The following is a 22,737-nucleotide window of genomic DNA, read 5'->3' as shown; positions in this document are numbered from 1 at the left end:
TTGCTGGAGGGAGCTCCCAAGCCAAGGTTTATGAAAGCCCTTATTAGGGCACTTTTTCCAAACCCTTCCTCATGTGGGGTGAATAGAGTGGATCCTGAATTGGGTTGTCACATAGGCTACTGCCAAGCTATGTTGCTCTTAGATCCCACCAGAGGGCAAGCATGGAGCCTACTGCCTGACATGTGGATTGTGACTATGGGCTTCCCAAGATAATTTCCTGCCTCCTCTGTCACACATCATTGCTGGAGGACTTGGAAGAATAGTTATAAAGAATAAAATTGGAGAAAAGTTTGACGGTGACTGAATATGCTCTCAGTTGCTGCCTTACTCTTTGTTAACTCTTAGATGGGAGTTGAACCCAAGGGAACCAATGGGAGGTGGTGAGGATACAATTGGTTTTCCTTCAACCTACTTTTAAATCCCATTTTGAAAACTTGCCTCCATCTTCTTGAGCAGATGAGGCAGAGCTGCAAGACCTCAAAATGGGATTCATTCTTGGCAGGAAAACCTCATCCCCTTAATGTGAAAAAGTGGAGGAAAACATAAGGGAAATAATCTTGGTCCCAATCTGGAGCTGGTATCAGCCCCTTAAGCCTACATCTCAATATAGTGTTGGTAACAACGAGATTTGATGGCAGGTTGCATGAAGAACATGGTTTTGACATGTGCCCTACAGCATCACATGTGGAGATCTTCACCATGGGTTCTCCTCAATGCAATGAGTCCTGACCTTCGTCCCAACTTACCAGCCCCCAGCAGGTTGCAATCAAAGTCAGACAATTAATCTCGGTTTATATATGATATTATTTACATCATGTACACTTTAGGATATAACTCAAATCTCCCACTCATGAAATAAAATTCTGTTCAATTTATACCCCCTCCCACAGTCCCCACTGTCATGACTACTTCCCAACTCTACAAATAGCAACATCATTCCCAAGGCAAATTGATGTACGGTAGCAACAAATTGAAATCATCTGTGATATCCGTACATAAATTGTCACAAACAGGGATGATAAACATTTCAAAAGAAATAAACCTAACTTTAATTTGTCTTTCACCTTTTGGTTGATATACACTAACTTGACTTTCAATTTCACTGACATCCCAGTTATTTGCCATACCTGGGATACCATTCAAAAAATACCTACCCCCAAAACATAGAAATTTCTTGCTAAGACACAATACCTGTTATTAATAAACTTGATCACATCGTGACAAGTTTTTTCCTGCAGACGTGTGACACCTACTGTTTCTCCCACATTGGGAGATTCTCACTGATGCTCTGATGGATTTACAAAATACGTATCACATGAATTCAGTCATGATCAAATCTCTATAATAATAAATAATAATAATAATGATAATAATATCTAAACATCATTCAAAGATTCAGTTCAATAAACATTAGCACATATTTATCCTCTGTTCTTGCAATCTGAATGGAACATGCATGATGAAATAGCTTTCAAATAAAATCTACATAATAAAGAGTTCATTCATAATAACTTTAGTACTATCAATATTGTTCCCTGTGTGTGTTGTGGCTCAGACACACACTTATTGCAGTTCCTGTGCTGCACCAAACACAAGGACTACAACACATTTTCCTCATGTTGTGGCAAACAAAAGTAGCATGCAACGTCCCCTGTGTCACAGCAAACACAAGCAACACAAAAATATTTTCTCAAGTTGCATTAAACACGAGTAAAATGCAACAATTCCCTTGCGTTACAGATAACACAAGTAATGTGCAAAACCAGTGTTGTAGTATGGCCTGACAAGTGAGTGTGGTGTGCAGTTGCTCCTAGTGTGGCTGGAGGCATCCCAAACCTATTTGGTACAACCTCCAAGTACAGTATCCAGAATGAAATATGTACTGGTCTACAAGATATTAGTACAGATTGTACACCATATATCTTAAGAGCATAAAATACACATCACATTGTAGAAAGTGTACGTCATACAATATGCTGCATGCACCAAATACTACACAGCATACATTGCATAGTACACAGCATACAATACTCACACAGTCTTTAATACAAACCACACCATCCATTAGGTTATCTGTTTACATATACATGTGACTGGGTCTGCACAGGGAAGAGCAAAAAATGGAAGGGATGGGTGATGCTGAAGTACAGTGTGGAGTGGTAGGTGAGGAGCACAGGATGGTAATGAAATGACGGACAAAGAATGAAGAAAGGTAGGTCAGTGAATTGTTGTTGTTGTTGTTGGCAGTAGTTAGACTTCCACCTCAATTATGCAGTGGTCATGTTTATGTACTGAAAACCAAACTAATGTGTGGATCAGTTGAATAAGTTGAAGAAGGATGAGGGCCGATATTAGGATGAACAGGCGCAAGAGTAAATATTATTGTATTTTGTCACCGATACTTCACCAATGCTTCTATCCTTATGAATAATATCTCACCATAACAGAGAATGGTTTTGTGTTTGTGTTAGGTGGTAGGTCTGGGTCAGTAAGAAGAGTGCAGAAACATGTGGGGGCATAATACAAGGTGTTACCCACAATTTCCAAGAATTTGAATATTCCACCCAAACTAGCAGCAGTAAGAGCTTCTATTGCTAGATACTACTACATGTGTATTTCAGCTGCCCCGAGCATCATCTTTGTAACTGCCCATTTTTGTTAGTTTTTTGTTGTTTTCATCAAACTGTGTTCTTCTGTTTGCAAATTCTGAAATGATTGATGTGCAGGAGCAAAGGATCTGCATTAACTTTTCTTTCAAGCTAAAACAGCTGATGCAATCCCTAAACCAAGCAAAAATATTTGAGAGGTTTATGTGTTTCAAAGATGGTCAAGAGTCTGTGGAGGATGCCAATTTATTTTTCTATTTTTTTACATTCATGGAATTGTTCATAAAGAATTTGTTTGACTTGGTCAGTGCCACAGGAAACTTTTACTGCAAAGTTTTGAGAAGACTGGGGAGAAATGTTAGGTACAAACAGCCGAGATGTGGAAAAGAGACTGCTTGCTTCACCATGACAGCCTGCACACACCTTGTTCATTGTGAGGGACTTCCTGACAAAGAACAATATGACCACTGTCACCCCTCCACCCTATTCGCCCGACCTAGCCCCTTGCGATTTCTACCTCTTCCCTAAAATGGAACTCCAGTTGAAAGGGTAGTGCATTACCACCACTGAAGAGATCCTAGTGGATTTACAACAGATTTTGAATGTACTACAGCCAGTGGATTTCTAGTGGTGCTTCCAACAATGGGAAAAATTGCTGGAATCGTTAAACAGAAGCCCAAGATAACTACTTCAAAGGTGATGGTGGAAATTGGGATTTAAAGCAAGTTTTCTTATGCTTTACAAATAAATTCTAGGAAATCTTGTGTAGCACTTCATATCCATGTAGGCATATATTCCAAAAGTGTCATAATAAAAGATGTACATGGTACGGAGTAATCATACTTAAGAAAGAAGGCCAGTCTTCTAGAGGAATGTATGGAGAGAAGATACAGGTATCAGTATTGATTCTCCTAAAATGTAGTGAGATCATTGTTTGAGGAAGAGATGAGAAACAAGGTTATTGCATGGGGTTGAGTAGGTATGGCAAGTGAGTAACATGTGTGATACAGTATGGGAAGCACCACTATGGCAGAGGCTGGCAGTCCTATATCCTTAGAAGTGTGTCTGCAGTGTCATTGTCTACAGAAGTGTATGGTGACTGATTTTGAGGTGTAAACATGAAATCGATCTTCACCCTCAAATTTGAAGACAAAGCTCTTTGGAGATGGTAGTTGATGTGGGTAGGGTGGGTTTCAACATAGAATGGGGGTAAATCATTCATGTACAACCTGGCAATAATTCTATGGGGAATATGCTAAGCAACACCACCAATGGCTATGGTATAAAGAATGAAGCTGAAGATGCTTACTTGGAGAACTTCTCCTTGTTGAGTGTACGGGGAGGATAGGAATGACCCCCTGCATTAAAAGGGGGAAAACCAGAGTTGAAGGAAACTGAAGGAAGAGTGTGTGCCAAAAACAGAAGAGGGTGGGAGAATGTAAGGTGGGTGGATAGAGAACAGGAGAGAAGAGGAACTACAGTAGGCGTGATACATTACAGTAGAGCTAGTCAATGAAGGATGGGAAGGAGGTTGTGACAGACAGTGAAAGGAGGGTAGAGGAAAGAGTCAAAAGAAAAGGAAGGAATGTCGCAAGGAGAGCAAAGAAAAGGTAGGAAGGATGTGTTGTGAAAGGGAAGAGGAAGAGGGGTTATTTGTGTGTGGAGGACTGGGAGTGAATGAGGGAGAGCTGTTGAGGAATTATATTGTGCATCACCCAAAAATCAAAACACATGTATTCCCATAGTCTTTTACATGGGAAGGCAGTGCCATCCCACATACCAATACCCTTTTCCAGATCATAAACATCAATCCTTTCCAACCCAGTGCTGCCTGCAGTATACTCCACTATCTGTCATGTGTTATAACTACCCTCCCATTATTGTACTCTACCATTAATAATAAGACCTACTGACTGAAGTCTAGTTTGTTGAAGATTAATGAGTATACAGGTGTGTGAGCAACTCATCGCCAACCAACGACTCCCCCTCGTCACCCGCTGACAAATCAACACTTAAGCCAAGCAACAATGACCTATACAAAGAAAAGCAAAACTATAACTTACTCACAGAAGACACTGTGAGGAAGAAACAATGCACAACTGGAAGCACAGGTTGAAGCCATTTATGTCCCATCTCAGACTTTCTATAAGCAATTCCCCCCCCTCCCCATTAGTTCGTTTCTTATTAGAACGAAACACAGGTATCACTCACTTGCACTCTTGATTTCATCTTCCTATGGTTACTCATTTTCATCAATGGCTTAAAACTTACCTAAAACTTGGAATAACAAATTTAGTACTACAATGTCTAGCTAATTTTTATTCTTACTAACATCTAAAGTTAAACTGTTGGGTTGGGCCCGGCTTCCCATTCACGTTCCAATGTATTTGTAACAAATGTGGTATCACGAGGTGGGTGACTGAGGGTTCTGGTGCAAAGATGTGTAATCCACAAGGTAACAAGAGAGGAAAAAAAAATCAAACAATACAAAATTAAATTAAACAATAATAATAACAACAACATTTCAGTAGATATATTTCTCAAGGAGTATTTACTTCCTGCAAAACCACTAACAAAGTTCTACCCTTTAGTATCCACCAAAATTGCAGTTATGAACCTATTCTGCAAACTTTAAGCCTTCCTCTCCAATATGTCTCACATCCCCCTTGGAAAGTATACAAAATGAGAATCACCATCAGGAATACAAACAACTGCACACGCAAAAGTTCTGAAGAGATGAACAGGTAAGAGAAAATGGGTGACAAAAACCTAAATCTTACTAGTAGAGCAATGACAATGGTACATGAGGAGCAAAGAAAACCCAAACATACATTGCAGAGGACTTTGGTTGTGCAGCTCAAGCTACCTTAACCCCTAAGTACCGAGTGTGCAGGATCACATGCCAACAGAGTGCGGTTTGAGGAATGCCAAGTGGTGTATGTACAGACCCTGCATGAATTCTAACATGCTCATGCAAAATCCTGGGTACCAAGTGTCCCTTATGCTAAAAATATCTTGAGCATATCACTACTGGTACACAAACACCTCAGTAAGCAAACATTTGGGATGGAAAGTGGATATAAAAATTAACTTTGAAAATTTCAGGGATTTTTTTTTTTTTTTTTTTTTTTTTGTAAATTGTGCCATGCAATTCATTTTCATCAAATTTCATTTAGTCACATTTAAATACTGAAGATAAAAATATTGACAAGATCAGGCACAAATTACTAAAACCTGTTAAACAAGGCTTTATGTATAATACATATATATTTTTTTTTATATTTTCTACCCAAGCACCCATGAGGTGCTAAGATGTGTGAGGTGATTAATGGCTTTAGATGGGTGTGGGATAGGTTTGTGCTTAGATGCAACCACTCTCATTATAAAGGAGCAAAAACCTTTTGGTATATATCATAAAATTTTCTAAAGTGTATAAAAAAAATATATTGCAGCCTTTTGAGATTGATGGTCTATAATAATTTGAATGCATAATCCCACACAGATGAAGTCACAAGGACTATAGTGCATAAAAAGATATCCAACAGTCATTAAAAAAAAATCAAACCACTTTCTAAAGTCATGTTAATATCTAGTTTAATTTATGATGCAAAACTATCTCCTCTGATTTAAAACCTACCAAGTCTGACCTAGAAACAAGACTGGAATACTAATGTACGTGTTTGCTCGTTATTCACTGCAGTTTGTGCTTTACTCATTATAATCTTGTCCTTTTCTAATTCAAGAAACTTTTGATTAATTCTAATTCAACGAGTCAAATTAATTATTTTCTGGAAAATAAATGAGAGAAAAAGAGGATGACACACTATTCCAGTTGCCTGGATACTGAGAATAAGACATCCTAATTCAGAAACTTAGAAAAGCCATTACTTCTTCTGTATGAAGCCTTAGTGCATTCACCTCTCAACTCCATAAAAAACTTTTATCAGTGATAATGTGAAGACAATGGAAATGACACAGTTACAAAGTGCTTTGGGAAGTGAGGAGGTGGAGTGTTTGGTGCACAGCTAACTACAAAGTTAACCTGACAAAGAATGGCTACACAGCATATGCTATGCATGCATTAACCACCAACAATACACAGCTCCCACAGCCCCACAATGTTTGCTAAACTGACCCTTTTACCTGCAACCCAAAAGTGGCAACACTCTCCACAATAATACATACATATACCAACAGCTTTTTTCCCCTTACAAAGGAGGTAGCCAAAGTAAAATGCATATATCCTCTCCCACCCATTTCATCCTCACATACTCCACTCCTATTCACCACCCCTCCCTCCCTCCCTCTTTTCTTGGTCCAATTCCCACCCCTCTCCACCCACTTAAACCATCTCCAACCCCCAACCATGTATAAATTGAAGAGCCAAGATGACATAATACATCCAATTCCAACACAGGCCCTGCCACTCTCACAAAAATTCCCGACTGTTCTCAACAGCTCCCCCAATCCCACACATCTGGAACACCTCCCATCCACCCTGTCACAAACCTCCTCCAAATCCTTAAAGGCCAAAAAAATATCCTAACCCCTCCCCAAAACTTTTTCATACACCTGCTTTACCACAAAAATCCGATCCACTCAACCCCCACCTGTCCCAAACCCACACTACTCCCCACCAACTACTCTCTCCATTCCTCTCCTAATCAAAACCCTCCCAACTACACTTGACAAACTGATCCCTCTGAAACTACCACACTCACACCTGTCTCCTCCCTGCAAAATGGAACCACACAGGCACTCCACCCTCCCCAGACAAACATCAAACAACCTCACCAGACAATCCACCATCACTGTACCTCCCTTTTTCAGATACTGCATGACACCCATCTAACCCAGGTGCCTTACCTTCTTTCATCATTTTAATAATTGCTTTCCAAACCTTTGCTAAAAATAAATAAATAAATAAAAACTCATCACTATTTCCATACGTACAAGAGTTTAGATGTGTTCCATATTTCTGTTTACTATGTCTAACAATTCCAAAACAACAAGAGAAATATCCACTGCCATGTTGCAACCTACTCACATGATCCTTAAATGTGATAAATATGGTTGGTCATACAGAAACAAAGATTGTGCAATTAGTTTGTGCTTACAGGAATGGAAGATTGTCAGAACTCCACAGCTGATGAAGCTGGGTTGTGGCTGAGAAGAGGCTGAGAGTGTGGTCACCCATGGTGAGAGTTTGGTAGTGTGGTCATCTACGGAGGCATTCTTTAAGTTACTGTACCACGAGGAAAATACTAAAGATGGTAATAAAATAACAGCTACTGGGTTTTTACATATGGTGGTGACTTGACCCTTACATTTCACAATCTATAGATATGTCTTACCTTTGTGGAGTTCACTACGGACTGAATGATTAGAGCTATTTCTTGAAATTCTTGTCCTCACATTTCAAACATTCATCTGGGTTATAGAAAGCGGAAAATCTAGTCAACAATACTAATATAAAAATGCAAGGGAGAAAGGAAAATGGAGAAACTGAAGTTTTCTACCTACGGCTCACCAACCACCAACCTAGACACCAAGCTATCACACTATGGCATCAGACCTGCCAGCAATCCTCCACATGACGTGACCTAGCACAGTGCTAAAGAAGCCACCAGCATACATACCATGCATAACATGTAGCCAAACATGGTATGGAGCCATCAGCACATGTTCCAGGTAAGGTATGTAACCACTAACCAAACACCGCAGGCATGACTTATAATCGATGCATACATACTTATTGTGGCATGAGGCCAACACTCAATGACAAGCAATACATCCATTAAACTATTATACTCACTCTTCCTCTGCCTGCTTTATTTAAATACAATGTGTAGATACTGAGTAAACTATGACTAAGCCACCAACATCTCACATGTTAAGACACATTTAGTATGGACAAGAAAAAGGACTGAGTCACTGAAGTGAGACAGACAGTGAAATGATAACGAGGTGACTTCTTGCACAGCAATAGCAATGGGGGATGTAGAAAACAAATAATAATTGGACAACGAGCTCCAGCTAGAATCACTGGACTGCAAATTGCCACCCACTGTGCATACAGCCATTACATGCCAGATATGAACTGATCCTCAAACATTGCTCCAACTCTACAACAAAATGTATTTAGTTGGCCAGTTGAATATCAAATGAGGAATAACTACCATGTTCACATACATCCCTTAACAAGCTTAAGGTGGCATTGTTACTCAACACATCAATTGTTGTGATGTAAAACAACTATGTCAGTGCATTGGTTGTTACACAACAGGACAGCTACAGTTGTGTCAAACCTGGTGCTGATATAGGTGGAAGTAGAGATGTGATGTCATGGATGGTATACTACAGCACAAACCCAACAGTGATTACAAAATGACTGTCAGTTTCAGGCACCTACCCAACACTGACACAGATGATTACAAGTTACCATATCCATTGCACTGAACATACACACAAACATTCACATGTATAAAAACATGCAGCATTATGGGGCCTGTACACAGCACTGAAAGTCTTGTTTCATACACAACACAATATAGAACTTGTGCAGTGTATACAAAACCAAAGGTTACATACATACACACACACACACAACTGTTGGACCTGCCAAATGCCTCTGCCTACTGCCTCTCAAATGCTTTCCTGGAAATTTTGCTTGTGCAACAAGCTGTCTGCATGGAATCAATTTGCTGGTAACAGTGCATTCTTAATTCAACACCCATTTCTGAAAAATCCATTGCTTCACATGCTCATCTCGTGGCAACTGCATAAACAAAGAAAATAATCTATAATATACAAAATGTGGTTGTGAAAAATTACAAGGAACAATTAATTGTCCAAGCAAGTAAAGGTGGGAATCTCAGACCTGTAGGTCTAGTGATGGCCCTTCTGGCAATGACAGCTCCACTCGAGTCCATCAACACCATTCGTTTCTCTTGCTTCTGTTAAGAAACCATTCATGTGACTTGTGTTTCTACTGATTCCTGTGAACAGCCAACTGAAGAGTTATGTTCTGCCTGCTTCATGTAAAACCCATTAGCTTGTGCATTCAATGGTTGTGGACAAACCTATCCTTTGCATTTCAAATGGCTTGCACACAAAAACATCACAATATATTACCAATGCTATGTGCATAAATCCATCACAATTTCCTATACAATTATTCATGCACAACTCATCACACATTATCAATTGTCCTCCTTTAAAAATCCCTATAATTTGTGTACAAAGCTGGCATTACATTACTGATGGTTCTTGCACAAACTATCACAATGTGTTTCTAATGGTTTCTGCCTGATCAGACTTTTCACAACTGAGTAACTTCAAATTGGCACACTTACACCCAATGATTCTTCATATTGCAGCTTTAGTTGCTGGATTGCAAGTGATTCCAAGTGTTAACAGTTCTTCATTATCTGTCAAGTGTTCATTATCATAAATTTACAATGTAGGAAGACTTGGCAATCAAGTGAGCATTAATCCATTTAATTCATGGTGGGGGATTTTTTTTTATTATTATTATTTTTTTTTTTTATCACTAATAACTGGCAGACAACACTGGTTCATATGCTTCACTTCTCTGCCATGTCTGTTTTAGCTTGATCACTATATTGATCAGTTCCTGCCTGATTCCTCTTGATTGCCGAGAGACCCATTTCTGGTTGAGACACCAATATGTCTAGGCCACGGACTCGTGACCCTTTCAGCTGCAGCTGTCTCATTTTCAGGATGCTGTGTGCCAAGTGGTGTAGCACAACTCAAACATTGCTGACAGAAAACCACTGAACAGTTATGCATCTTGGCACCAATAACACTTTAGGTTTATACATGAGAGACAAATTTAACTCAAAGTTCTTAAAATGGAAATGAAGCACTAAAGGCAGTGCATGTTCAAGTACAGACATACATAATCAGAACTTGGACCACATATGCATGGCCACAAATAAACAAAATCATTGCAAAACTGCACAATTACACCTCTGACTGGCCCATGCCTATCCACTTTGTCTGCCCATATGGGTAGCCCTCTACTGTCTACTGCTGTCCTCTTGCTGTCAATGGCTTGCCACATATAAAACGAGTTACACTTCTTCACACTAAGTCTGAAAACAAAAGAAAAAATTCTTAGTAAACATAAAGAAGTGAAGCATAAAATGAATAACATAAAGAGGTGAATAGTCTGAGAAGAAAGGGTATTTTTTTTAGTAATAATAAAGGTGCCAAGATAAGAGGGAGGGAGGAGGGTGGAGGGGAGTGGAATATATATGAAATGGGATGGGTGGGAGTGGTTTCTATGCCTTTTTCTTTTTGGCTACCCCTGTGTATGGGGAAAAAGCCTTTGGTATATGTATTTGTATGTATGTAATAATAAAGAATTGAAGCAGCAGATAAATAATAAAAAGAGGTGAAGAGTGAGGAGAAGAATGTTTGATAGAGGATGAGTAAAATGTGCAGATGGAAAGATAATGATGGAAGTGAAGGCAACAAGGAGAAATTGGGTACAGTATTTTGGGGAGTTGTATAATGTACAGCAGGAGTTCTCAACCTTGAGTTCACAGCAAATTTTCCAGGGGTACTTCGATGGCTCAAGTTCAATACTAGTGGGCAGTAAAATAACTAGTTTCATTCTTGCATGGGTATCATTATAATTTTTGTAATATTAATACTTCTGTTAAATAATGTCATAATAATTTGAGCCACTTTATATCATTGCAGTACCATTGTGGGGATGCTCACCAACCAGGGAAAAAAATACTTTATTTTGAGCCACTTTTTTAAATTACCAGAGCCATTTTTGATACTTCTAAAGCCATGTTTTTGCAGGTTCAATTTCCTTTAAACTATTGGAAGGCTAACTCATGTGCATGATTTTTTTTTTTTTTTTTTTTTTAACAAATCAGCCTTTAATTTTGGGGGGAGGGGGATGGGTGAAACTGATCGGCAAACACAGCACCTCTGTTTTCACTGACAGAGGTTGGGGGTGGAAATGCATGACAAGCCTTGCAATACACCATTAGAGTACCATCACTGCCCCGATCCACTTCAAGCCAATCTAAGTTCCACGAGCGTATAGTAGATGCATGCTTTACTGGTTTTCGTTTTCCTTGGCCCTTGCCCGTAGAGTTTGAATTAGGCTTTGCTGGTCCAGAAGCGGTTCCTGCCATCAAAACACTCTCCATCGATTCTGAAAAGACTGAATCTGAGGGCAAACCATCTTCACTCGCTTCACTAGAAATCGCTCCATGATGTACGATCATCGAAAGTTTGGCATGGAAATGACGTACGAACGGAGACCTAGCTACCGTAAACCTAAGCTAACTAACGAATCATTTTTTATTTTTGTATTTTTATTCTCCCTCCAAAGATCCATATTTATGAACTAAATATATAATTATCAAATGTTCATATTTATACTTAAATTTATTTACTTTCAATTACTAACCAAACATTTGATTCTATTTTGTTTTATCATAAATACACGAATAAGGTTATAAATGGGATTTCCCAGTTTCGCTCCTAGGCCTCGAGCGAGTTTGCATATGTACAGTGTATGTATGCATTCGGTGATGTGGTACTGGGTATGGTGCATTGTAAATGTAGTCATCGCGTTGATTGGGCAGCTAGCTGCATGCAACCAATGAACTTCCCTGCATACAGGTACCATGCAATTCGCAACTAGCGACATTATGTAGCACGATAGTCGTGTAGAGTCTAGTCAACATGTACTATAGTATACGCGTGCATGCACCTGATAAGAAGCTAGGCTAGGTAAGCCATTGAACTCTAGCAGCTATACCACGTACACATACGTACGTACATCAACAAATTAAAGTTGATTGATGCGTTGCGTTTATGATATCGACTGATAATGCAATGATTGATATTAATCCATGCCTCATGTAGAGCATACTCAAGCCGTTGAATAGAACTAATATCCTCGCCCATCAAACTTTGCTTCACTATTGACCACAGGTTTTAAATGGAATTCAGGTCAGGGGAATTGCCTGGCCAGTCATTAAAGAAGTTCACATCAAGGTCCTTTACTCACCCAACTACAGGTCTGGTGGCGTGACATGGTGCGCCATCCTGCATAAATACCATAGTCCCACACTTGTCAAATGCATCAGGTAAATTGTCACAACACCTCCAGATAATTATATTGGTTCATATACTGTTTTTTTGGGAGCACTACGAGTTCAATAACACTGAAACACCCCCAAACCATGAGCGAGTCTGGGTGTTTGGTGGTCCCACAGGTGCACTAAGGGTCAAGTGGGTCACTACCTCTGGCCCGGTACACATGTCCACCATGGTTACAGGTGATGGTGAAGGTGGCTTTGTCACTCCGAAGTACCTCAGACCACTATTGAGGAGTCCAATTATGATATTAAAGTGCAAAATCCAGCCTACATTTCTTCTGCTACTTGGTAGGGATAGGTTTCTTAACCTGCCAGTGGCTATTGTAGCCCAGCTCAGCCACCTGCCTGTTGACTGTTCTTATGAACACCTCAGAAAGCAGATGTGGGTTTTTTCTTTCAATTCTCTCTCTAGCAGTTATGGTAGGTGTATTATCTACCTGCTTTTTGAGCATAGTCAAAGTACGTACAGATATCTTCTTGAGGGGCCAGGCAGAGGTTTAGCAGACGTTAACTCAACACTACCGTTGGTCTTGAAACACTTCACCCAGTTTCTCACAGACCACTCATTCACACCAACAATCACCACTATTTCTCTTGTCTGGAGCCCAGCTTTGTGAAGCCCTATGATCTGAGCTATAGTTACAGGCATTAACAACTTTTTACCCATAGTCACCAAGGTATAGCCCAGAAACCAAGGGAAACCCAGACAAAAGATGGGGCAAATGAGAGAATAAAGGCGCAAGACTTCTTCTCACCATAGCAGCCATGTGGGCACTGAGTCGGTATGTGGTGTTTGTTGGGAGGCAGTGACGTCATGCTAAGGGGGGTACGGAAGGGCATTGTTTTTCATCAGAGCATTATACTGGGACACTCACCCAACACTGTTGGTAACTGGCAACAACCACCAGATTTGACCATAACTAACTCGAGTAAGAAATATTGTGTTGTTGTCTGGGTATGGGTGGGAGTGACTACTTGCCTTTTGACTTGGCTACTTCCCTTGTGTGGAGGAAAAAAGCCCTTGATATATAGATAGATAGTCTGGGTACTGCTAGGTTGGGGCAATGAAGGATATGTTGTTCAGGCCTCTCAGTGTACTGGTTGTATTTAGTGTAGTTTGATCCTTAGATTAGGCCTATTCTGTGGTGACACCATTTTTGAGCTGGGTGGTGACCAGCTAGTGTGATTCTTGGTTCTCTTGAAAGGTATATTTCTGTGGAGATGTCTAGAGGGGTTTCATGGAATATTGGCTTTGGTGGTTCTTGAAGTGGTACATATTTATTCATACATACATACATATACCAAGGCTTTCTTCCCCCTTACCAGGGGGGTAGCCAAAAAGGACAAGGCACAAAAACATTCCCACCCATTCCATCCCCGAAAACACTTCACACCCCTCCACCCTCCCTCTTTTCTTAGCACCTCCTAGATGACGGGTCATCCCTGCACCCTGTCCACTGCCCTGGGTCAGAAGCAGCGTCGCAGGACACAGCACATCCATAGCAAGGCCGCTTCATTAAATCGGCGACCCCCCCTCTCCGTCCCCCCCTATAAAGGAGAGGACGGGGAAATCCCTTCAGACTGCGTCAAAAATTTTTGCTCACACACACTACCTCACCCCCATTCCCCCGTCCAATCCACCTCATGCATCACAACATTTTCCATATACAACCATTCTCCATTCACCTCTGTCTTCTGTCCTCTCCCGTCCTTCCTCAACCGACATTCCCCTCTTCCCCAAAGCCCCCCTTCACTCCATCCATCCATCTCATCCTAGGACATCCCCTCATGTTCACTCCCTCCACATCTGCCTTCCATACCTCCTTTACTAGTCTTTCTTCACTCATTCTTTCCATGTGTCCAAACCATCCTAATACTCTTTCATCCACCCTATCTCCCAGCTCCCTTTCCACCCCTGTTCTCCTCCTCACTTCCTCATTTCTCACTCTATCTAGCCTAGTAACCCCCATCATACTTCTCAGACACTTCATCTCAAACACATTCAAGTTCCTTCTCTCTTCCTCTCTCAGGTTCCATGTTTCTGCTCCATACAGTGCTGTTGGCACAATCACTCCTTCATATAGTCTCCTCTTAGCATGCATTCCCAGATTCCTATTCCTCATTACACTTTTTAAACCACCAAGTCATTTACTCGCTTCTCTCAATCTACATTCTACCTCCACCTTCACTCCACCCTTTCCTGCCACATTTGCACCCAAATATCTAAAACTATCCACTTCCTCCAGTTGCTCTCCCTTAATGCTCACTTCCAGATCACTGCCACTTTCACCCCTTGTACATCTCATCACCTTACTTTTATACATATACCAAGGCTTTTTCCCCCTCCCAAGGGAGGTAGCCAAAAAGGGAAAGGCATAAAAACACTCCCACCCACTCCATCCCTAAATACACTCCACACCCCTCCCACCCCTCCTCTCATCTGAGCACCTCCTGGATGACGGGTCCTCCCACCTTACTTTTACCCACATTTATCTTCAGCTTTCTTCTATCACACACTCTCCCAAACTCTGTCACCAGCTTCCTCAATCCCTCTTCCGATCCTGCCACAAGCGCAGTGTTGTCCGCAAACAACAGCTGGCTCACCTCCCACTTTTCTCCATTTTCCTTAACCATCTCCAATCCCTGACCCACTACCCTTGCATTCACCTCTCGCACCACCCCATCCATGTATAAGTTGAACAGCCAGGGTGACATAACGCATCCCTGACGAAGTCCCACCTTTACCTCAAACCACTCACTCTCTCCATTTCTAATCCTGACACAAGCTCTACTACTCTCATAAAAACTCTTGACAGCTCCCAGAAGCTTTCCTCCTATCCCGTATATCCGCATAACCTCCCACAGTGCCTTTCTGTCTACCCTATCGTAAGCCTTTTCCAGATCCATAAAGGCCCAGAAAATATCCTTCCCCTTACCTATAGCTTTCTCACATATCTGTCTTACCACAAAAATCTGATCTACACAACCTCTACCTGTCCTAAACCCACACTGTCCCTCACCAATTACTCCCTCTGTTCCTCTCCTAATCCTCTCAATCAAGATCCTCCCATAAGCCTTCCCAACTACACTTAACAAGCTAATCCCTATGAAACTACTACATTCACACTTGTCCCCCTTTCCCTTGTAAAGTGGAACTATACACGCACTCCTCCAGTCCTCTGGCACTCTACCTTCTCTCCAGCAAACATTAAATAACCTCACCAACCAGTCCACCATCACTATACCTCCTTTTTTAAGACATTCTGCATGGCATCCATCCAGACCAGGTGCCTTACCTGCTTTCATCATCTTAACTGCTGCCTTCACTTCATCCTTCCTTATTTCTCCTCCATTTTCCTCACTCATCACTCTCATTTTCTTAGCATTTCCCACTGCAGCTATCTTTCCCTCCCTATCCTCCTTCACATTAAGCAACTCCCTAAAATATTCTGCCCATCTTCCCCTTACTGCCTTCTCCTCCATTATCATCTCTCCATCTGCACCTTTTACCTTTTCTTCTCTACTTGATTCGCCTCCTCTTCCTCTCTTAATTTCTTTCCAAAACATCTTTTTATTACTTTCAAAATTTTCTGTCATACTCTTACCCCATTTTACATCTGCTCTCCTCTTTGCCTCCTTTACCCTTTTCTTTACTTCTCTTCTTTTCCCTGTACGTCTCATATGACTCCCTCGTCCTACTTTGTAACCAATCTGTGAAAGCTCGCTTCTTCTCTTCTACAACCTTCTTCATTTCCTCATCCCACCATTCACTACCCTTCCTTCTATTTCCTCCTGACCTTCTTGTTCCACACACCATCCTTGCACACTTTGTGACTCCCTCCTTGAACCATCCCCATTCCTCCTCCACACCTACCTCCACTCTATCCTTCACTCCCTCCCACTCCTCCTTCAGCTTCCTCTTGTACTCCTTCTCCTTTTCCTCTTCGTTCAGAGAGTTCACTCTAAGCACCTCCCTACCTTTTGTCCCTTTCCTCTTCCTCCATCTGTCCTCCACTCTCAACTTACCTTCCACCAGAAAATGATCTGATATTCCCCCACCCTCTCCCCTTAGCACATGTACATCCCTAACTCTTCCTATCAAAATCCTATTTACCACTACATAGTCCATTAAAGCTCTATCTACCACCTTTCCCTCCACCACCCTCTCCCATGTGTACTTATGCTTGACTTTCTTCCGAAACACTGTATTTGCTACCATCAACTCTCTTTCTAGACACATTTCCACCATCAACTCTCCACTACGATTCTTTCCTGGAACACCACATTTCCCAACCACTCCATCAATTGGCTCCTTTCCTACCCTAGCATTAAGGTCTCCCAGTACTATTACATTTACACTTCTCCCTAAACCCTCTATGCACTCATTTAAATCTATCCAAAAGGCCTCCCTTTCTTCTACATTCTTCTCACTGCCAGGCCCATATGCACTTACAAAAACCCACATCTCCTTTCCCAGTTTCACCTTCATCCACATTATCCTTGAGGAAACCTCCTTCCACTCCACTACACGTTTACCTATCTCTTCACTTACTAGTATAGCCACCCCTTCCCTCCCTCACCCTCTCTTCACTCCTGATAACCTCCCACTTACACTCCCAAACTTACAATCGCCCTTCCTTTTCAGCTTGGTTTCACTCAAAGCCAACACATCCATCTTTCTTCTCACAAACATACTACCTATCTCTTCCCTTTTACTCTCATCTGTACCACATCCACGCACATTAAAAGACCCAAACCTTAGGGTGCTGGACCGAGGCCCTCCAGCCCCTCTTATGCCTCTGCCTTCTTTTCTAGGAATGTGCCCTGTAGGGCTACAAGGAGAGGGATGCCTAGTCCCAATCCCCGTCCCTATTTATTCAATATATATTAATGACATGGAATGAATGAATGAAGAAAGATTAGTAAAAGAAATGTAGAAGGCAGAGGTGGATGGAGTGAACGTGAGGGGGCAACCAAAGATGAGATGCATGGATGAATGGGGTAAATGGGGTATTGGGAATGAGGGGGATGTCTGTTAAGGAAGGACGGGAGAAGACAGATGATAGGGGTGAGTGGAGAATGGTTGTGTATGAATGAGGCTATGACGCATGGAAGAGAGTGGGTGGGGGATGGGGGGTGAGGGAGTATGTGTGAATGATATTTTGATGTATCTGAAGGGATTTCTACCCATCTTCTCTTTTTCCACATGAGGGGACAGAGGGGGTGTCGCCGATTAAATGAAGCAGCCTTGCTATGGATCTGTTGTGTCTTGCTATATTGCTTCTGACCCAGGGCAGTAGGTGAGATGCAGGGATGACCCATCATCCAAGAGGAGCCAATATAATAGGAGGGGAGGGAGGGGTGGTGAATGAGAGTGGAGTATCTTGGGATGAAATGGGTGGGAGTGGATTTATGCCTTTGACTTTATTGGCTACCTCTCTTGTAAGGGGGAAAAGGCTCTTGGTATATGAATGTATGTATATACAGTCCTTGTCCTCTAAAAAATGCATGCGAACAAAAAATATTTGCCTTAAATTTTCTCCTTGACTGCTAGGCTAGCACTTTTTTCATACTGTTGGAATTGAATCACAACACACTAAACAGAGATATCTTTTTTCTTTAACATGTGAATATTACAGGAGACCTACCTGGAACAAGGTAGGCTTACTTGATGAATATACTGCAATGTTTGGCTTCATTCGGTGGTAAACATCGTCACTGAGACATACAAAATTTGAACTTCAATTTTTCATAGGAGAGGGGGGGGTCGCTGATTTAATGAAGCGGCCTTGCTGTGGATGTGCTGTGTCTTGCGACACTGCTTCTGACCCAGGGCAGTGGACAAGGTGCAGGGATGAGATGAGAGGGAGGGTAGAGGGGTGTGGAGTGTATTCAGGGATGGAATGAGTGGGAATGATTTTATGCCTTTTCCTTTTTGGCTACCTCCTTTGTAAGGGGGAAAAAGCCTTGGTATATGTATGTATGTATGCATGTTTTTAGCACTCATTTCGAATTTAACCCCTTGAGTGCCGAATGTGTGTTTTGTGACACCTGCGTGTCACGGCTGAGTGCACCCGCCAGGAACCAAGCGTGCTCCCCATGACACGCACGTGTCACAGTTATAAGCTGTGTGTACTGAGGGCTCTCAAGGCCTCGGTTTCTGGATTATTTCTACCCACGTGGTGGCAAGTGTCCGTGTTTACAAACATAAGGCTCCAGCCATTTGTGGGACGGTTTGAAACGTTTGTTTACGTAAGCTTGACGGGTTGGTAACAAAGGGGTTATGGGGCATTATGGTGCAGGCATGAAGATGCACATCTTAAAAGACAAGTCCTGTATATATTCATTTCTTTTGCCTCACCAAGGAACCAAAAATCATTATGTATACTGCGAGGTTTTTAGAACTCATAGGAATACCATAGATATTATGTGGTTTAAAAGACTGTTCAATGTTGTGTCAACTGTTGAGTAGTCTCCTACTGTTTTAATGGTGTATGATGCAGCTTCAAAGGTTTTCCAATAATTATCATGGCACAAACAGATGTGGCTTAACCTTTACACCTACCAGGGCAGGGCTAGCAACACTTCTGTTTCCCTTTGCGTTGCTTGGTTTGGTTGAGGTGGATGGCGTCAGTTGTGGCATTCTGACGCTCTTTCTGCTCTTTCTTTGTCCTCAGCACCATCCTCGTCATAACAGTGAACATCTGCAAGCAATATGATTTTTATTAACACTTTCATACAACTACTCACACCTATATGAACTTTTACCAAATGGCACATGTACCATCTAAGACATCATATGCACTATTATCATGTTATTACAACTAAAATGAATCTGTTTCACATTCACTTTTTGTTTTCTTTCATTTTTTTCTTTAAGATTTGCGAAGTTATGTAGGAAATATCCTGGATGGGAGTAAAGACCTGCTGCTTACAAAGACCATAGGAAACATGGTAAGGCTTCATGGACAAATGCCCAAATAACCTTTAGTTAGTTTTATGAAGACAAGTTCATAAAAGGAAAGTTATAACATTGCTGCTTACTTCTTCTACGTTGATGTTGTCCTTAGCACTTGTCTCAAACAGCTGAATACTCATTTGGTCAGCAAACCGTTTGGCATCTTCATACAAAACTACTTTCCGGTCTGGACAGTCATTTTTATTGCCAACTGTTAAAATACAAAAAATTAATCATGTATAAAAAAATATAAAATTAACTTTAAATGATACGATGATCTAATTACTACAACATGTCATTCAAGTTTAACAACTGTGGTTTCTCACTCAATAATTCTAACTTCTAACAAGCTTCTTTACCAAGTCATCAACAAGCAGCCCTGTATGGATTGATAGGTCTATTGCTGTTTGCACCTCCTTTGTATCCTATCTAACATTGTCTATAATACCAACAACATAAGTGACTAGAATACACTCCACTTCATGAATATACCATGCAAGCAGTAGTTTGAAATTCTGAATAACTTTCATAATAACTATTTCTACCCAAATATGAAAAACCTCAGAACAAAACAACTATTCAAAACATAACTTCACTTGTGTACTAGATCTATATATATATATAAATAAACATACCAAAGGCCCTTCGCCTTTATTTTGGAGTTGGCCTAGCCAAAACACATTCCCACATTTTACACACACACACACACACAAAAAAAAAAAAAAACATTAATCATCCTTCCCACTGCAGCAGCTTGGGGAGAAAGTCATTATGTCCCTTGCATAAATTTCTTGGATCAAAAGCAACGCAACAAAGCACAGTACATCCGAAGCATGGCCTAACAGCAGGGCTTATTCACTCCAACTACATCACTGTTTGGCAACATTTGCCTTCATCTAATCAAAAGTAAATTGTAAAATAATAAGATCATACCTCTAGGCTGCACCATCCCTTCATCCATTAACAATCTTCCTCTATTCACTCCTATCTTTTACACTCTCTCTTCCCTGTTTAATAGACATACTATGAACATCTAAAGCCCCCATCACGCCATCTTGTTCCTGGTCTTCTTCTAAAGCTCATTTCATCAAACATTTTCCCCTCATTCATTCTTTCTATTTACTCAAACCACCTGAACACTGTTCTACCCTATCCAACAGCTCCTTTCCCATCCTCTATACATGTATGGCCAACATTAATGTAGACAATTTTTATATACATACCTAATATTCTATTAACGACCTCACAATTCTGATCAATTTCATGCAGCCATCTCTTGACATTGGCAAAGCTTTCTCCATTAGTGACATCATAAACAACAATGACACCATGTGTTCCTCTGTAATACCTGAAAAAATAAAAATTAATAAATAAATAAATAAAATAAAATAAATAGATAAATAAAATAAAATAAATGAATAAAAAAAATTATATAATACTGTATATATATATATATATATAAATTTGTCACTTCTCTTAATTAATTGAACATTTGAAATGTGCATAATCAAGTTACTTCTAAATAATCTCAATTAAAAGAAGATGACAATTTGATTTAACCACTTCGGTATGATGATGTCTACATGCCTACATAGGCCAGTGTGGGTGTCCTCATTACATATATATATTTTTTTAGTTATACATGAGTTACCTCCAGATTCTGTTTACTGGTTTGATCACGTTTCCTGTGTTTATTATTACTCAGAGTAAAAGAGAATGAGTAATACTGCAGTAACTTTATATTTTATAATGTGAGTGGTGTGTTGCATCATACATTTGGCAGCAAATGCTGTGCATAAGAATTTGACTCGTACTGAAGTGGATAATATCACAAACCCCCCCTATCAGGAGGCTAGGACTATGCCCCCATACAAAGGACTTTGTAGTGTGGAATTTAATGAACCATGCCCTTGGTCCAACTCGCTGGTGGCAGAGTTCAAACTGCTATCACCCTGACCTCCATCACAAGTAGGGATGCTCTAACTTGCTCAGCCCGTGAGCATCCATTTACAGAAGAACAAGATACATATACTAAAAGGCCCTTTCTCATCACAAGGGGGGTGGCTGGGTCAAAGCATACATCCACCCTACACCTATCCAAAAACACATTTCTTGCTCCTATCTTAGCTTTCAATAGAACAAGGGTCATCCCTATCCCCTGCCACATTGCTCTGATCAGAGGCAATACAGCAAAGATGCAGCACCTCTACAGTGGGGCCTGGCAGTCCAAGCTGGTTTACCCTCACCACTTCATTACACATCAAGCCCTTACTCCATCATCCATTCACGAAATAAAGACAGCTGAAGACAAGAAGAAATCACTTTGGGCTGCATCATTTTGTCATCCATTTACACTCGCCATTCACGTTATCTTTTGCCACACATCATTCATTTATGTTAGAATAAAATTTCTATTCATAAAGGAATGGCAAGACACTTTTGTACTACTGCTGTCCCTCCTTTATGCTGTATCCCCAAACCTATTCTTTCCTATTATACGAGGTCTGTTAAAAAAAATATGTATACTGTTTGAATTGCACGGCTCCAGTTAGTTCCAGGGGAATCCGCCTGGTGTCGCTAGGTTTGCACAGATCAGCTGATTATGACGCCATTTCCTGATTGCAGATATCTTTACTTGTGTATTAGCTTCGTGGTTTTTAGTGAAGTGCAATTTTTTCGTTTGGCAGATTTCAGAATGAATGATGTGAAGGAGCAATGACCTGCTGTGAAATTTTGTGTTAAACTTAGAAAATCTGTGACTGAAACTTTTGCTATGCTTAACACGGCTTACGGTGATGCTGCTATGAAGTGTACAGCATGTTTCAAGTGACATGAGCGTTTTAAGGATGGTTGACAGTCCATTGAAGATGATGAGCGTCCTGGACGTCCTTCCACATCAATCGACGACCCACACGTTGACCAACACCCAGACTGTCAGGGAGCTTGCTGAAGAGTGTGGGATATCAGTTGGATCTTGTTACGTGATTTTGACAAAAAAGATTGAAGATGCACCATTTTG

The 22,737-nt window shown here is 40.8% G+C and overlaps 1 protein-coding gene across 1 annotated transcript in view; it reads right to left on the bottom strand.

The window, feature by feature from the left end:
* Positions 1-779: 779 nt before the first annotated feature.
* Rab35 (RAS oncogene family member Rab35) overlaps positions 780-22,737 on the bottom strand; it is a 72,307-nt gene continuing 50,349 nt past the window's right edge. Inside the window, exons 3-6 of the mRNA XM_076192017.1 lie at positions 20,942-21,066; positions 19,805-19,929; positions 19,326-19,464; positions 780-10,723 (exon numbers count right to left, since the gene is read on the bottom strand). Coding sequence (XP_076048132.1) covers positions 19,336-19,464; positions 19,805-19,929; positions 20,942-21,066 — 379 coding nt within the window. The 3' untranslated portion in view covers positions 780-10,723; positions 19,326-19,335. The remainder of the gene's footprint in view (positions 10,724-19,325; positions 19,465-19,804; positions 19,930-20,941; positions 21,067-22,737) is intronic.

This window comes from Oratosquilla oratoria, chromosome 10 (assembly GCF_046742065.1).
Source record: "Oratosquilla oratoria isolate Oo_2021 chromosome 10, ASM4674206v1, whole genome shotgun sequence".
NCBI classification, from domain to species: Eukaryota; Metazoa; Arthropoda; class Malacostraca; order Stomatopoda; family Squillidae; genus Oratosquilla; species Oratosquilla oratoria.
This window is presented reverse-complemented; position numbering and strand designations above follow the sequence as displayed.